Source organism: Indicator indicator, chromosome 35 (genome assembly GCF_027791375.1).
Source record: "Indicator indicator isolate 239-I01 chromosome 35, UM_Iind_1.1, whole genome shotgun sequence".
Taxonomy (NCBI): Eukaryota; Metazoa; Chordata; class Aves; order Piciformes; family Indicatoridae; genus Indicator; species Indicator indicator.
The window spans coordinates 1034430-1052630 of record NC_072044.1 but is presented as its reverse complement, the minus strand read 5'-3'; the positions used below and the strand labels follow the sequence as shown (position 1 = coordinate 1052630).

At 48.5% G+C, this 18201-nt stretch overlaps 1 protein-coding gene across 1 annotated transcript in view; it reads right to left on the bottom strand.

The window, feature by feature from the left end:
* The window catches only part of SYT6 (synaptotagmin 6), a 32780-nt gene extending 17339 nt beyond the window's left edge, over positions 1-15441 (bottom strand). Inside the window, exon 1 of the mRNA XM_054395834.1 lies at positions 15288-15441. Within this exon, the coding sequence (XP_054251809.1) occupies positions 15288-15441 (154 nt within the window). The remainder of the gene's footprint in view (positions 1-15287) is intronic.
* Between the last annotated feature and the right edge of the window lie 2760 nt (positions 15442-18201).

The following is an 18201-nucleotide window of genomic DNA, read 5'->3' as shown; positions in this document are numbered from 1 at the left end:
GTCCTTTCTTGCTGAGCTGGCACTGCCAATGTCTTGGACAGGATTCATAGATACTTTTATGCATGACCTCCTACTTTTTCCTCTGACAGTTCACATAAAACACAAGTAGAAGGGACCAGGATTTTACAGACATTTTAAAGCATCTGCCTGTGAAGAATATTGGTTTGTCTGAAGATGACATTGAATTCCCAAAGATTGTTTTCATGACTTATTAAACTGAAATATCACTTGGACAGAGCTGACCTTACTTGACTTAATGAGCTTTCTGTTATGAATTTGAAAATATCAGTTACTTTCAAAATCCATCCAGTATTCAAAATGTTAGAGTTTAAATGTCCTTCAGCTTACAAAAAAAACCCTGAAAACCAAGATCATTCCTCATCTAACAGGACCAGAGATTGCTTGGGTATTGCTGGCATGGATGGAGGTGAGGCTTGATCCCCCAAAGTCTTCTCCAAGGACAGAACAGACCAAAAGGACTCCTCAGCCCTGGGCAGAGGTTTGCTGGTTTGTTTATGTTGTCTCACAGAGCCAAGGCTTGCCGTGTGGAGGTGAGAGAGAGGGAGCCAGGACCTGCTCCATCCAGCATGGAGTGGCACAGGAATAGTCCAGTCTCTGCTTGACCCAACCTTTCCTGCACTGCAGCCAGCTCCTGGGAGCTTCCCAGCTGCTTGTGGCATTGCTGTCCCCAGCAAGGGACAGCAGCACCTTGTCACTCTCAGAAAGGTGCCACCTGAGGAGGAACACAAGGATGATGTCTCTATTCTATTTTTCTCTAAGAAGACATCAGGGAGTTATTCCTACCTTTGTTCTCAGGTCAGCAGAGCTGCAGAAATGCAGAGCAGCTTCCTCCTTTCCTCTCTTACCAAACTAGGTGCTGATTCCTCATCCTCACCCAGCTTGCCCAAGAGACACAGCAGGAATTGCCACGTTGGAAAATGGATTTCATTGCAACTTGCAATTAAAAAGGTAAAGTTTGAAAGAAGGAGGTGGCCAATGCAAATTAACCTGGCTATTTTCCAGTCTCCCTCCCCTCTGGGAGCAAGAGCTTCTTCCCAGAGGACCCTCAGCTAGAAACAGAGACTTTGTCCCACTCCCTGCAATCACAAGGCACTACTACACCCCGCAGCAGTGCCTCAGAAGTGACCATGGACAGCCACCACCCACAGTCCTGGTCCTTCACTGCAAAGGCAGGACCTTCACCAAAAGCATTTCAAACCAGGAAAACCAGGGAAAGGCTCCTCTCAGCCAGGAATACCTTTTGCTGAGTTGTACCACAGCTTCCCCATCAGAGCAGCTGATGGAGAGAGAAACAGAGCTTGCAGAAAGACCCTTGCTGCCAGGTCAGACACTGGCACATCCATGGGAAGGCTTCTGAATCATGGCCTTTGCTCTGCTTTCCTTTAATGAAGAGGAGAAAGCAAGCTGCACCCGAGGGGCTAGTGATGAGTGATCATTTATCAGCACTTATGCAGTAGGAGGTACAAACATCAAAACGGAGTCAGCAGAGATGCTGAACTCCTGCCCCTGCAGCCCAGCAGAAGGGAAACCAATGAATCAAGGTCTTTAGAGACAGCACAGATTGCTTAGACCCACTAGTTACAAACACAACACTGCACCTTGGTTTCCCTGCAGCAGGAGCAGTTGTGTGTCTATAATCAGGGACAAGGGTGGTAGAAAGCTGGCTGGGTGACACTCAGGTAGCCCAGGACTGTTCCTCTCTCATGGTGAAGGGCAGCACAGGCAGCACCCATGCTCCTGGAGTCATCAGGAGCAGGGGCAAGACCAGCACACCACCAGGGACAAGCAGGGACACCTCAAGTCAGGGGCAAGAGACACGAGATGAGAGACCAGGTTGTATTCAAGCACTGAAATACAAACCAGGTTCATGACCATGAATGTTTCGTGGGGGACTCAAGCACTGAACAATCTCACTGCAGAAAATCCTGAAGTCAACAGCAAACAAGGGGGATCTCAGGAGAACAAAGGGCTGACATCTAATGACTCCACCAGAAAACAGCTGTCTTTCTCTTTTGGCTTGCTTCCTCTTTTCCCTGGTTTTGTAGCATCTAAACCCTGCTGCTGAATCTTCCAGCAAAGCTCAGAGAATGGCTCAAAAACTGCAAAACTTTGAGAAGGTCACTCCTCCCTGCTGCCTTTCAAATAAAAGAGGAGATGGCTCAGGCAGGGTAAAGGGACAGCAAAGCTAAAAGCAGTTTTAGCAAGAGGGATCATTTCTTGGTTGGTCCAGCCCCTCCCTTGCCCCATGTGCATGCCCTCAGCAGCCCACCAGCACAGCTGACCCTTTTGTTCCAGCTTGGATGGGAGCTAATTAAGAGAATATGGCAGAACTACCTTTCAGCTTTATGTCCCTGATGACTTCATAATACCCAAACTGAGTTACCAAAGGGGATAATTAGCAAAGTCCAAACAGAAAACGATTAATACCATGCCAAAGCCATGATTACAACAGTCTATTAACTGCAAGACAATATTGGCCTAATTATGGCAACATTGACTTTTATTACTGGGAAGTAGCTTGTACTATCATTAAAGAGATTCATGGACAACTCTGAATTTAATGTGAAGAGTTATATTTAATACCTTGAAGATGTAATTTAGCTTTCCTTCCACCCACTCCCCACAGAGAAAACAAAATGTGTGTGGTGGCTCTCGGCACTCCAGCACCTATTAATCATTCCAGCTACTTTTGTATTTCAACAAGGTTCAAATACCAGGAGTGGAAGTTCAAGGAGGATGAAAAAATTAGAAGCTGACAGGCAGAGGCCCAGCATGGGATCAGGCTTATGCTGGAAGAGCTGAGTTGTGGTGGTCACCAGCCACCAGCACCTGTGCCACTGACCCAGCAGTCCCCTTCCTGGAGCTCCTCAGCACCTGCAAGGGGACAGATGATTTCTGCAGACCCTGGAGCACCCTCAGCACATCCCCCTCACCAAAGGAGCAAAGGCACTTTGACCTGACTTGCTGAGGTTGGCAGTGGCAGCATGTTTGGTCCCACAGCTTCATCATCGTGCACAGGCCCAGCCAAAGCATCTGCCCTGATGCTGTCAGGAGCAAATGGACATCTTCCCTGTGAGAGGTTCTTACTGGGAAGATTTCCGGTGGCCAATGGAAAATTTTAGCATCAGGGAGAGCTCTGGTTGGTTTGTTCCCCACCAGGTTTCTTCCAGCTGAAAGAGCAGCTCCCAGCTATTCTGAGCTCTGGCTTGGAGCATGGAAGATCTTTCCACGGCAAATGCACCTGGAGGAGCAATCACATGAGATGAGAGAGCTCAGTAGTAGGGGGTGATGATGAAGTACCTTACTCTCACTTGTACTTTCTGAGTGACTGGTTTCCCAGTGTAATTCACCAGCCCTTGCTCAGACCATGTTGGGAGGTATTTCCAGGCTTCTCTATCCATTTTTTGCTACATTATTCTATTTCAACAGTGCTTTTGAGACTATATTGTTCTATTTCTGCAGGGCTTAGCAGAGAACATGCATTCAGATGATGGATTACTACAAGAGTTATTGCTGGAGGAGAAGACAGGCAGCTCTGGGGCTACAAAAGACCATGTGAGGCACCCACCAACTGCTGATCTAATTTTCTCTCAATCGAGAAGCATCAGCAATGTAAGTCTGATTAGCTGAGAGCTGGAAATTGGGCATGAGAAACTGTGGTGAATCTTGGACGCCTGGGGCGAGGGCAGAGAGGAGCACAGGACAACAGCAGGGGAAAAGGAAGAGGTTTCCATTGAATCCTAGCTATAGATGTGTCTATTTAGCAATGCTATTTGGCTTTGAAGCTTTACAGAGGTAGAAGCAGGGACTGCAGGGAACAGAAACCGAACAGTAAAGCACCCAGCAGCAGCACAGCCAAAACCAAACCAGGCACCACAGCAGAGCAAGGGAACCCTCTCTTTGGGAGCACAGGTCTGAGCAAACACTGCAAGGAACCATGGAGCACAGCAGCAAGCAGAGCACTCACCACAGGGATTGCGAAAAGGAAATCAATTGTCTAATAAATGTCTAATAAATGGTGAAACGCTGCCTTGGATGAAGGTGAGCTGCAGTGCAGCTGCAGGTCTCAGCCAGCTCCTTATCCCCTCCCTAAGTGTGACACAGCCACAGCTGTGGGATGGTAACAGAGCTAACAGCACAGATCAGATTGTCTCTGACACCCAACACAGCCTCAAGCTCTCATGCCAGCAAGCAGCTGTGTTTAGCAGAGCCCACAGCTAAGTGGGCTCTGGGGTCTGCAGAGAACATGGAAGCATTGCAAGCCTGCTCAGTAATTGCCTCTGATGCTGGGATTATGCCACTCTGCTGAGGTCCTTCATTGTCACATCTCCAGGCCTGCTCACCATCATTTGGTTGTCACCTGAAACTTTAGCAACACTTCTCTTCTTGATTTACTGGTTGTGCTCCCTAGGCAGCTATGAACTACAGGAATATATCCTGACATATTCTTGAGCTAGACAAGTAATTAGCAGCTGTCACTTCAAAGTCTAACTCGAGTCAATTTGCTTTTCAGAAGCAGCCTGGCAGCACAGGAGCTGGATGTGCCATGAAGCACTGCAGCAGGGGCTGCTGCTCAAGCAGGATCACAGAGGCTTGGGTCAGTAGCAAGGAGAAAACATTTCATCAGGTTCTCAGCAGATGTTCAAGGACCAGGTCAGAGACCAATTACAGACTGAGCAGAGCAGAGCTTGTGTAGTCCCTCAGACGTTATCTCATGCTATGGGTGCTATAAGGGTTGCAGAGCAGCCCCCATGTAGCAACAAGTCAGGCAACAAGACCCAGAGAGGGACATCTGTCACCTGCAAATCCACAAGTCATGAGCCCCCAAGTTTTCTTAGACCCTCCAAAACTGCCCCTATTCAGAGAGTGATCTGAGCAACAGGAGCAAGAGTCAGCTCTCACTTGTGGCTCTACCTGCACCTAGTGACACCCAGCTCAGCCCAACAGGAGTTCAGCTGCTTGTCAGGTTTCCTTGAAGGGTAACAGGGACCATCACCTAGCCAAGGACAGTGTTGCAGTCTTAGAGTATGTGAGATAAAGTCACAGAAATATTTGGTACCATGACCATCCAGTAAGAAACACATGGAGGTGTGTTTGTCTCTCAGTACTGTGAGTGAAAATTCTCTGCTCATTCCTCTCAGCTGTCCAGCACAGCACAAGGGTACAAAACATCCCCCAAGACCCTGAGAAACCTCTGCACTGGGCACAACCCCATGGCCCTGGCACACTTTACAGTGTCTCTAGGTGAAGGCAAGCAGCACTTCCAGCTGCTTTCTGCTGTGGAGCGTGCCCAAGTTTGTTTTCAATGTCAACCACAAATAATTCCAGAGGAGACAGCATGATGAAACACCAGGAAAGAAGGAAGACTTTCCACAGGTTGTTTTGCATGGAGAGTGCTTCCACAGTTCATCATACACAGCTTGACAGCAATCTCCTCTCTCAAATCAGCAGAGAGGTGGAAAACCTCACTGGATGAATACTGCAGATGTTCCAAAAGGAGACATTTACAGAATCTCTGAAGTATCTCCTTTGAAGCTCTGCAAACTCAACCTTCCTCCTGCACAAAGCTAAGCAGAGATTTAACCTATTCAAGTGCTTCTTCAGGACTTGGACACTGAGTCTGGCACTATCAGCTCCCACCAGCTTCCTCCTGCCAGCACAGGCTCTGCAGGAACCCAGACAGAGCCTCCTAGTCTCCTGAGCACACCAAGCTATGTAACAGATTATAGGAAGTTGGAGACATGAATTCTCAGACTGACTGTGCCAAAGTTTCAGTTAGCTAGAGAAAACTTCTTAAAAATTAATTTGCTGCTACCACAGGGTTCCTGCCATGCAAGGGCTTATTGGAACACGAACTATAAGCTTCAAAGGGAAGGATGAATCAGAAGCTATTTTGAGAGTAATTATATAAGATTATAAAATCCAAACCATCTCATTACTGCACGTTTGGGATGGAGAAAACCTGCTTCACAGGAGACTCTGCAGGGATCCAGTGTTTCAAGTGACTGTGATCCATGGTCCAAGAGCAAACAGCAACCTCTTAACTCCTGACCAGACAAAACTTTCTCCATGCAGCAGTGCCAGGGCTTTTCACACCAATTACTGTAATTCTTTAGAACAGGAGACATGGACAACTTCATGCAAAGTTTTGTCCTTTAACAGTTGTTTGATTTGTTGTCCTGGGAATCAGCTATCAGCTCGTGAGTGACAGTCCTTACAAATCACTTAATTTGATAAACTCCAGTTCAAATGATCATTAAGGTGAAAACATTTAAACAATACATTTGCCCAAGGACTAAAATACTATTCCAGTAACTCCAGCCAGAGCTGAGGAGCAACCTGGGTGTGGGTGCAGGTAGGAACCCCAGCTCAGTTTTCCTATGCTGTGCTGGAGACTGTGGCAGCTCATTGCTGCAAGACAAGGGGGTCCTGGGGTGCCCCTGAACAGTGACATGCATTGCACACTGCCTGTAAGAAGAAAAGAGAGTTGGTTCTGGTTTTGCTCTCACATCCAGGCTACAGGCAAAGCTCCTGCCACGTCTCAGGGTGGAGGAGGCAGGCACAGGAGAAAATCTGAACAGAGTAATTCAGAAGGAAACACTAGAGGTGATTTTTCAAATGCAGAGTCACCAGTGAGGAGCTTTACACACAGGTACATATATCTAACTTCAAAAAAGGAAAGTAAACACATCCACATAAAAATTAACACACTGAGCAAAGCAATGCAATGTAAGGGGAAACCTCAGTAGCCTGGAGTTGTGCTTTGCTCACTGAAATAGAATGGAGTAAGGTTGAATTGCTAGAATCAAAACCAAAATCAAGTGAAGGATCAGGAATAGCTGATAGGCAAAAGACATCTGCAGGCCTACTACATCCAGAAGAAGCTTCCTCCACACCAAGTTCTGGACAACCAAAACACAATCATGAAACCATGTGCAAAACTGAGCATGTGGCCAGCACAGCACCAGGCACAGACACCCTCAGTGGTGCTGGCATGGCAGCAGGCGCTGGGGCATGCTTGGCAGTGCCACCCCAGCCTCCTGCTCCAAAGCTGGCTCTGTTGGTGGACAATTCCTAACCTGTCTTTGTCCTGGGCTCCCCAGCCCATTTTATTGAACACTAAAATGTGCAGCAGGGCTGGACTGGAGGAGCCTGACCAAAGGCTTCCAAAGCCCCAGTGTGTTGGTATTCAGTGGTTATCAACTCACCTGCTGATTCTCCCTAGGCTGCATCAAAGGCACATTTGTTACTTAAACTTTTGCAACCAGAAGGGAACTTTGTGCTGTCAGCAATGCAGCATTTCTGTTATCAGAGTGACCAAAAAAAAAAAAAAGTTCCAAACTGAAGGAAACCTTTCCCAGTCTCTCTGCCCTTGTCTTTCTAGAGTGAGATTCAGCTCTGGGGAAATGCTTTCCCATGGCTCTCTGACTCCATTTTGGTCCTAAAAAATCTAAAATCAGGATGCCCTGACAAGATCTTAGGATAAAGCTTGACTAGGAGCAGAACCAGGGTCTCTTCCCATCCCATCTAGCAGCCCTGGGAGTGAGCCTGCCACAGGTGCTGATTCTCACCCCAGCATGAGTGCTGGGCAGCCTCCAGCCCTGCAATCTGGGGTCACATGAGAGCCAGAACCTCAAAAAAGCAGAGCTCAGCCAGAGGAGGGCAGATGGCCCCAAACATGAGACAAGGTGGCTCAGAAGCTTTCTAGAGTCTTTTCTTTGGCTGAGTGCTCCTCACCGAGGGACACAGATATCCTCCAGCACAAGGAGGTCTGTAACTACGTGAAAACATGCCAGAAGAGCTTCACTGCCCAGACCTGCCCTACAGAAACCCAAACCAAAGATGCAGGATTCATCCAGAACTCCCCTGGCTCCAGATGCTGCAAAGACTGAGTGGTACCCAGAGCCGTGTCCTCAGGAAGTCAGGCTGCCGCTTAAAGCCATCTAGACCCCTAGACAGACATCTCGACCCATATCAAGCCCTCTTTCTCTCCCTCTCAACTTGCCGTGCTGATAATACCTGGCTCAGAGCAGACAGTGTGATCCGCACAACGAAGCAGCACCGATGGGAGCCAAGCAGCCGGGAGCGATGCCCTGGCACCCACCTGCCTGGGAGCGCGGCTCGGTGCAGACCCTGCGCTGGAATGCAGCACTTGGGGAAAAAAGCATCTCTTTGTTCAGGCTCCGCTGGATGATCGGGGAAGTTCCTCCCTGCACGGCTCTGCTCCTGTCAGTAGCTGCTGCCGCCGCTTGCATTAGCTTCTAACAAAGACGGATCTTTAACCCCTAAACGTAGGACACAGCAGCCATGTGTGCAGGCTGGGCTGTCTGACCCTACAGACTCATTACAGGGATTCCGAGATTCCTTTCTCCCTTTTCCCAGTGCCTCGTGTCACTCCAGACCGTGCTGCTCAGAATCCTTTCAGCACATTTTGACCACAGACCAGACTGAGTACTGAGCTCAGGTAAGTCAGAGCAAATGCCTGCAGCCGTCCAAGAGATGAAGTACTGCGTATGGCATTCAAGGAGGTGCTCACCCAGCACCGTGCTGGTACAAGAGCACATGCAGCTCTTCACAGCAGCTACAGACATGCACAGAAAATCAGAGTCATACTCACACGCTAGAGGCACTGGTGGCTAGAATTTCTGGGCAGTTATTATTCCATGGAAGCACACACTCTAGGACTCTATATCTTAATTATGGTTTTGAAAAGGCTGGTACGAGCTGAGCTCCTGGCATCCTGTCTTTAGTCTTCACTGCACAGTTTGCTGTGATGCTGTCAACCACCAACCTGCTACAGCACAACAAACTGGACTGAATAGGGAGGCAGCCTTCATCAGCATCTGCAGTTCCACAATGAAAAAGACACCCTGCAGGATAACTTTCTTTTTCTCCACAGATGTGGAAAATGTAGGGTGAATGTACAGTCACTCCAAATATCCCTTCTGTGTCCCTCCAGGATGCCATTTTGCAAGGCACAAGTATAATTAAAGACAATGCATGGCAGAGAGACAAACCACATCTCCCAAACAAGTGCCAACCTAAGTGACTGTTAGGTTAGTGAGTTCGCTGGGCTGAAACAGTCAGGGCTGTTCCAGACAAGCTTCCTGATTTTGCAATATATAGATAAGAAGGGAAAAAAATATACATTATCATCCCTGAAAAAAAAGAAATAACACATAGTAAAGCTAGAAAAAGCTGCCTCACTAACAGGAGATGGAAACCCGGGGTCCTAAGGAAGAACATGCAATTGTACCTGGAAATGTGAACAGCAAGAAGAAGAAACAAGTCAGAAAAAACAAGGCTAGCTCAAACTGTAGGTAAATAACAAATTGGTTCAGCATGAGATGCAGTGATGGTTCTGGTTTGTCTCTGCACAATGAATGCACACATGTGAGACGCTGTGCCTGTTAGTGAATGCATGGTGCGTGCAGCAGGCTGTGTGCAGCACACCGCTAGGACTTCAGCACAGCAAAGATGCCAAGCAGCAAACACCTGCAAACACAAAAATCCCAGCTCCTCAGAGCCACCCCCCAAAACAACAAAGAGGGTCAGGGTCAGGCTGTGCCCTGGTTTGAACTAGCTGAAAGCACATGCTTGGGCTCGGTGAAGCGCAGGGAGACTACTGAAAGCAAAAGAAAATGTTTCAAAGGCAAAGACAGAAACTGCTGAAGCAAAATGATTGTCAAGGAAAGGAGACTCTATTTTATTAAAAAGGCAACAAATAAACCAAGTAACTTCAGAAATGTGGACTTACCAAAGAGGGATCTGCTCCTCAGCTCAGTCCCTGGGCAGTGTCCTCAGCCTGCTCACACACTCAATTAACACCAGCAGCAATCTGGCTGCCTGTTTCTATGGAGTTTGAGATGCTGATCCCTGACTATGCATGAGGCTACTGCAGCTGCACTGGAAGAGGCTCCAAGGTCCGCAAAAAAAGCTACAAACATGATCAGCTCCCTGCACTGCCTCAGGAATGAGTCAACCAACAGCACTTAGGCAGATGCAAGCCTGCATCTATGCAGAGTGGTACTTGCAAAGCTCCTAAGCACACAGACTCCACAGAGATCCATAGGTGCAGGTTATTTACCAGGACCATCACAGTGCATAGCCAGAGGCAGCTGTAGCATCATAGATCCACACACAACACATAAGCAGAGACATCTTAATAGACAGGTTATAGAACCAATTTTCCCTAGGTTTATGCTGCTGGTTTTAACCTTATTTTAATACAGCTTTGAAAATCTTCCTCTCTTACCAAGGTTTGAACCTAGTACCATCCAGATCAGGTTTAATAAAAACTGGTTTACTTGAGCCAACGAGCAAAGCTGCTGCACACAGTTCTTAGCTGTCTCTTTTCCTGCTGGTGGACCACAGGACTCACAGAGGAAGGCAAGATCCATTTTGCAAGTGCATTACTCCGTGATAAGAAAGATCTTTGCCCCAAGGTGCTACTACTCATATGCCTGGCCTCTGGAAACTCAAGCTTCAGTGATTAAGATTAGTTTTGCCTGGGTGGCTTTAAACATATTTACTGTTATATTTACTTAAAATACACTTGAATGGTGAGCCAGAAAAGTGTTATTAGAGCTGGGAGGTAAATTCAAGACTTGCTCATATTTTTATAGAATCACCTGGCTGGAAAAGATCTTAAGATCATTGAGTCCAACCATAACTTAGCACCTCCCTGTACACAGCTGTTAGACCATGCTATTCATCCAAACATCTTTTAAGCACCTCCAGGGATGGCAACTCCACCACCTCATTGAGCAGCCTGATGATCTTTCAGTGAAGAAACTTTTCCTAATATCCAATCTAAACCTCCCCTGGTGCAACTTGAGGCCATTTCCTCTCATAGGTAGTGGCTGTATGCATCCTGGATCAGTGAATGAGCATGTCATCAGTTTTCCCACTAGTCAAGGGGATAATTATTTCCCAAGAAAAATACTCCAGAAGCAATTCCTCCATCTAAAAGGTTTGATGAGAAAAGCATCTCGTGGCACAAAATTTCACCTCTTTTTCTGCCTGCAGCACGAACACTGAGCTACTTGGGGGATTAACATTGTAATAGTGTTTGTGAAGTGCCAGGAAGGTGTCCAGCACTGCACACAGTGTTCTGCCTGCATCATGAAGTTTAAAAAGAACAGTTCACACGAAGGGCAAAACACTGAATGTGCTCTGAATTACTGTGGGATTAGAGAGCAGAAGGATAGCTGACAAAGTGTATGAGGAAAGGATGAAGTCTCTTCCCCAGATGTCTTTTTTCTTCGATTTTCACAGCCTGCCCTAGGAAAGCACAACAGCATTTTGCTGGGTGAATCAGTGCATGAGGAAGGGTCTGAGGAGGGCACACAAACTGTGCTGAGATCAACAGGGATTGCTGTGCACACATAGTGACCCTAGATGAAAACTGCAGCTCCCCTGCCCATCATCCATTGTGTGCTCTATTTACTCTACAGGGCAGAGAAGCTTTTTTACGAATGGATACAGAGAGGTAAGAAAAACACCACTTAAAGAAAGTTGCAGCACAGTAATGCTTGAGCTAGAAACCAAGGCCACAGCTTTGCTCTTGGGTGTGCTCTGATCCTGTTGTGACTTCCCATGCACCTTCCTTTAAAGTCATCAAGCATCACAAGCTCAGTCACACACCACCAACTCTGCACGTTCATTTCAGAATGATTCTTTTGGTTTTAAACCTGCCTCTGGCATCAAGCTTCCATCACGTGTTTGGCACTACCTCCCGGGACTGGCTGGCAGCTTCTGCTCACAGCCAGACCCAGCACTGTGCACCCATGAGGAGCAGGACCTGGTTCAGGCAAAGGTTGGCAGTGAGTTGGTAGTGCAATCTGGTCCAAACTGAGCAACAATGAGACCATGCAGACAAGCACACAACAGGCCTCATGGTGGTGAGAGCTATGCAGGGCATGACGCAGTGCCCAGCAGCCAGGGATGCTGGCAGGCTGTAGCAGCAAGGAGCAGAGACTCCATAGCCCTGGGAGCAGCCCCAGGCAGGAGCATCCAGGAGAGAGCTCACAGCAGCCCTGGGGAGCAGGATTTGGCACCCTGTTTCCCAAAGACCCTGGAGCCAGTTTCTCTCCACGAGCAGCTCCACTTCTGTGGGCAAGGGACAGGGTGACAGGGGCTGACTCACTGTGCCCAGCAAAGTGCTCCCAGGAGAGCCTGGCAGCGTGGGCTCCCCAGCATCGCCTGCCAGGTGCTTTGCACTTCAGTAGAGATTGTCCATGGATTCTCTCAGCCACAGCCTAAGCCCGCACTGCACCTCCAGGGCAGAGTAGTGATGTATCCATTTATTTAAGGCACATCACTGCAGTGGTAAATATCGTCCCTGTACCACAGGCAAAAAATTTCCAGTGTCACAACTTATGCCTGTGTCCTGCTCACACTGCCAGCGTCACTGCACAGCAGCTGAGGACTGGCAGAGAAAGGAGCTATCAGACAAAGAGAGCTACGGGGGAGGATTTTAGATAGGCACAACAAAAGGATGCTGCATCTTGCTCCATCTCAGGGCCCACAGCCAAGAGATCAGTTCTATTCCTGGCACCACCACGGGCCAAACCGCAGGCAAAGCTCCCCCGCTGACACATCGCTGCCAACCCCTCCCCAGCCAAACCCCTGATTTTTTCTGACACACGTTGCTGCCGACTGCCGGCAGCAGCAGCCCGCAGCGCCCCTCTGCTGGGTGCACAGGAACATGTGGGTTTGGAGGAAGGCTGCAGCCCTGCATGGCTCCACCGAGGAGAATCAGCCGTTACATAACCCCAAGTGCAGAGCAGAGGAGCAGCTACTTTGGACACTGGAGCACTTCCTGCATTCGGCCTAAAATGCTTTGAAAAAAGAAATAATCACTGCATAAACCCAAAGTCTAACACGTTCTTGCACAAACTACTCAGTCATATTTTTATTTTTACAGGGTTTTTCCACTGTCAGATGCACTTCAAGAGGTCCAGTGATACCTGGCTAATTTGATATCTGGCTAACTTATTTGCAACCCCCCACAGCATCCCCAGGAGATCCTGCTCTCCAGCAACACAGGAAACACCAGACCAAGCCAAACCCCTCTCAGGGTCCAATGGAAGGCAGAGTCATACAGGAGCAGCCCTGGCTCCCAGCTCTGGCAGCACCAGAGCTCTGTCTGCTGGCTCACAGAAGACTCAGCTCCATCAAGACAGCTGACAGGCCAGGCTGCTGCAGCCATTAGCTAATAGATTTATCCAGGAGGTAACAAACTGACAGAGAAGCCATTGACTTCACATGATGATGATGATGACAAATGAGGCCAATTTTACTCCAGCAAACTTTGCATCCAGGCTGTGAGGCTGTGCTGCCCAGCGTGGCTGACGTGGGCAGGAAGCCAGCACTCACCACCCCTCCTCTCAGTACCAACACAGCACCCTGTCCCAGAGCCATGCCACTGCTCAGCCTCATACAACCTCACTTTTGATGTGCACCTCCTTATGAGGAAGGACTTACCAGACCTGAGCACAGGGCTCCAGGTAGCTGATAGCAAAAAATGCTTCATGTAAACCTTCAGTGCAAAGTGGACAAAACATAAATGCAGATAATTAGATAAACATCCAGACACAAATGGGAAAAGTCCTTACCACCCTGACTGTTCCATTAGTTAACACTTAATGCAAACAAATTTGTTTCCTTTGCTGGAGCAGTTTTGCCTCCAGGCATTTGGGAAATATTAGCATCCGCTGGCCTAAACAGTGTCCTCAGTGCTGTCTAGACATAAAAATGGGCCCAGTCATGCAGAGCACAGACAGTGGTCAGAGCACCCAGTGCAGGCAGCCAGCCATCCCAGCACAACTTGCCCAGGGTGCTGGGGTAAAGGCTGACACAAAAACCAGGGACCAGGGCAGACAAACATTTGAGATGTTAAAGGCGCATGATGATGCCATCATGACCTGAAAGTGAGGTTCTGAACAAGCTACACAAACAGATGCCACTCTCTCATACCAGGGCAGACAGGACAGGTATTCCTGCCGTAGAGTCAGGAAAATGTTCATTTTTGTGCCAAGGCAAAGGATTGTGAAGCAACACTGTAAGTTACTTGCAGCAAACAGCTGTGCTGGATGCACTGTGTAAGGATGGAATCAGCAGTGGTAAGAAGCCTTCAGAACAAGCACATATAAAGCAAAACCAGTTTTAAGGTGACAAGGTACAAGCAGAGTGGGATGTGAAAGGAAGGTGTGAGGCTGGACACGCTGGTCATGCAGTCACTGCTGCAAGCAAAGGGATGGCAGAAGCCCAGGGAAAGCAGAGAGCTGCCAATGCAGCCTGGGTGCCAGTCACACCCCAGTGTGAGACCCTGACAGAGGGGTTCAGGAGAAATTGAAGCAAGATGAATAGAAGGCCTTGGGCAGGGGCTCTACACAGGCATTCTCAGAAGGAGAGAAAGAAAAAGTTTCTGAAAACACTGTGAAATCAGGCTGGGTCTTTGCCTACAGAAGGCTCAAGGGAAGCACTCTGTGCAAATGCTCTGATACACAACCCACAGCACGTGCTAAAAAGAGTGGGATCTGGGGTTTGCTGCTCAGCCTGTGATCCTGGGGTGTAAGCTCCCCTGCCAATGTCTTCTGAAGTGACAGCAGAAGACAACCTTGCTGGAAGAAGCTGTGAGCAAAAGTGCACAGAAGCTTAAGTGTTTTGCCTCTTTGCTCTTGGAGCTTGCTCTCAATGCATTGTGGGCACAACAAGGCTGCCTGGCTCTAAAAGCTGAGGAGGAAGAACTCCAGGCAGTTCTTAGGGGAAGTACAACAAATACATGAGCGATACAGTAGGACCTGCTGAACACAAGTCCATGGAAGTGCCTTCTATTCTCAGACTGGGATAACAGCAGTCAGCTCCTGTCATCTCAGTTACTTTAAACAGCCTTTTTACTGCTGCTTTGTTTCTATGGGACAGGAGTTTATGTTTTTAACAGAATTAGGAACTTTCATAGAAACTTTATCTCCTGAAGCACCTCCTCACCAGCACACACCACCCTGCCTGGCCCCTCCCTGCAGCTGTCCCCATCAGGCTACACCATTTCACATCAACAGGTGAGGCAGGACTTGTACCCAAAACTTCTCAGAGGAACACAAGTAAAGGAAAGCCACCAGGCAGCGAGGTGAGCCCAGGGCAGCTCCCCGAGCCTGGTACAGGGCTTGCAAATGCTTCCCTCCCCGTGTGGAGTCCTCCTGCCTTCCTCCAGCTGTGGCCATGCAGACATCCCTGGAGCAGGCAGGACCAGAGTACTGTACCTGGCTCGGAGATTATCAGGCTCTGGTCAGAAGGCAGCAGGAGGAACTCCCTGCAAGTGTCCAGGTCCAAGCCAGGCAGGTTTTTCTTCCGGCAGAGCTCGGTGACAATGTGCACTGCCCTCTGACAGCGGCTGTCATCCTTGGTACCACTCATCTCCCACACGCATCCTCTGCTAGCCCCCTCTGCTCTCTAGGAAAGTCCAACTAGGAAAAGAGGGTTGGTTTGGTTTTAGTCACACAGACTCCCACCAGTGCCACCCTCCGGCATGGCAGCGCCCTGAGGGAGACCCTGAGCTAGGCGATGCTCCAGCTTCACAAACCCTCCTCAGCATCCAGAGCCGGGAGCCTCAGGTCAGCCACAGCTCGCTGCAGTCCTGCCAGCGCTGCCGGTGCCTTGTTGCTTCTTAGATCAGAGATCTGGGCAATGCCAAGGCGTGTTCCAGACAAAGAACCTCCTACCAAATTCAGTTTCGTGCCCTCCAGGCAACGTCGCCAAAGCTGCAGCCCAGATAATTCTTTTTAACCTTTTCACTGCTGCCTTTTCTCCATTCTCCAGGTGCAGTTTCAAATCGCAGCCCCGGGGCAGTTTTGCAGAGCAAGTGGAGGCTGAAGGCTGTGGCCGAGGACATCCCCAGAGAAGAGCCAGGAGAGCTCTCACCAGCACTGCACAAACTGCTTGCAACTGCCAAAGGCAACATAAGAAAAGCAGCAGGTTTTATTGATTTGTTTGTACTGGTCCTAAGACGACAGGCTGCAGATGGCAATAGAGATTGACATTTTAGATTAACATTTTATTTCATCATTAAATTATTTTATTATTATTTCTCCTTTTTTTTTTAATTTCTGCAGTATTTGTTTTATTCCTGTTGAGATTTGGCAGACAGGGCACACCACATGACAGAGCTGCACTTTTGAACAGAGGATACATTTGACAGACACAGGAAAGGAAGCAATTGTATAACAGGCAATTAAAATTATGTGCAGCAGAATGGTTTCTGCAGTTCCTAAAGCAGAGAAGCCAGTGCAGATATAATGAGCCAGGGCTAAAGCTCCACAGGTCCCTCAGCCCCACATCTCAACAGAGGATGTTTAGATTCATGCCACTGTGTTTATTCAGTCTGTTAATTGCCTGATGAAGCACTTGGAGCTATCACAACCTATGAGTCCCAGGAGTCACACAAGCACCCAATGCAGCACCAGGCTCTCCTGGAGCATGTCCTCCAGCAACTTTCCAGCACTGCCACACAGGCTCCTGGAGGCAACAAACCTCCCAGCAGCTCTGTGTCTGCAGTCCCAGGATGCAAACTCCCTAGGTGCCTCTCATGTTGCTTCCTTCTGCCTGGTCCCTACCTGTTTTCACTGTCTTGGACCAGCCTGAGGGTGGGCAGCAGGGAACTGGTGTTGCTCCAGCACTGCCCCACAGATCAGTGTGCTCTTCCACCCCTCTGCAGCCCTGAGCTGCCAGCCCCTCCCTGGCTGGTAAAATGCTTCAACAACCCTGTGCAGCTCCAAACAGGACTCTTTTGGTCACATTAGTCCTTACTATCACCAGCTGAGCACAGGCTTCTGCCACAGTGCTTGATCCAGTGTGGCAACCTCTGCCTGGCAAGAGCAACTTACCTTGCACTTGTCCCTGCAAAAACTTCTGTTGCCAAGACAACATGAGTGAAACCTTTTATTAACACAGCAATATCCTACAACTGGTCACAAAAAGACACTCCTAATTAGACGCTACCACCTCCTGGTCAGTGCTGTGTAATCTGCTGCTGCTGCAGACGGCTTGAGGCAGCCCTGCAGATCAGGAAGCCTTTCTGCAAGTGTTTACCACATGCAAGCAAACACCAACATCACCAGCTGCTTGCTGGCAGCACCACAGCTTGCACAGGTCTTTGTCCATTGAGCAGAGATTACAGACTGCAGGACTGGAAGCTTAAGCAGTAATTTGCCAGGTGCTCGAGCTCAGGTATAGTTTGAATTATGTTTATCATAGAATCACAGAATCGTTGGGGTTGGAAAGGACCCTAAAGGTCATCTAGTGAGGAGGGTGCTCAAAGCCAGGCAAGAAAGGAGCTGAGCAAGACCTAGTGAGGGGGCAGCACCTCTTTGCTGCTCCTTTCCTTGTCTCCTCTGGGCACCTGCTGCCCAGATTCCCAAAACCAAAGCACAGCAAGACCCAAGGGGATGAAAGTGAGCCCCTGGCTAATGGTACCATCACCATTTCTCCCCAGCACAGCCACATCTTTTGCCAGAGACACTAAAATTGACACCCAGACAGGAATTCCTGGAATACATCAGTCAAGTATTGCATTCAAAACTTGAATTTACCTTAAAGAGATTTCAAGAGACAAAAAAATCCCAATCAAACCCTTAGAAAAAGGTTAATGTCAAATTGAGAGCTTGTAACAGAGAAATCAATAATAAAATTCAATTATTTGGCCAAAAGCTGATTTTATTTCCAAGGTAATATCAAGAACTTTTCGCTTTGAAATCTATAGGCACCCAGGGTCAATTATTCACCTTCATTTACATATCAGAGGGTTCCAGGCTAGAGAGCATCTTTTTTGCACCTTGCCCTAGACTGAATTTGTATTTGGTGGGCAAATTTCTTCCCTAATCTGTATTTCCACCCTCCAGTATGAACAAGTGTCCCCCTGATGCTGCCAGGGACCTGGGCAGAGCTGTTGATCTCTGAAGGGGTTCAGCATCCTTGTCTTGCCCACATCCACCCTGGCATTTTGGAGTTCCTGTGTCTGGCAGCTCTGCCCCGCAGCTGCATTCAGATGGCATTTAGGGAAGCCTGGCTTGTCTTCCTCTCACATTCATCTTCTCCCTGTCCAGTGGCCTCATGTTACATTTAGAGAGGCAGAGCTCCCAGCTCAGTCGAAATGGCTGCTTCTGTAGCTAGTTCAAGAGG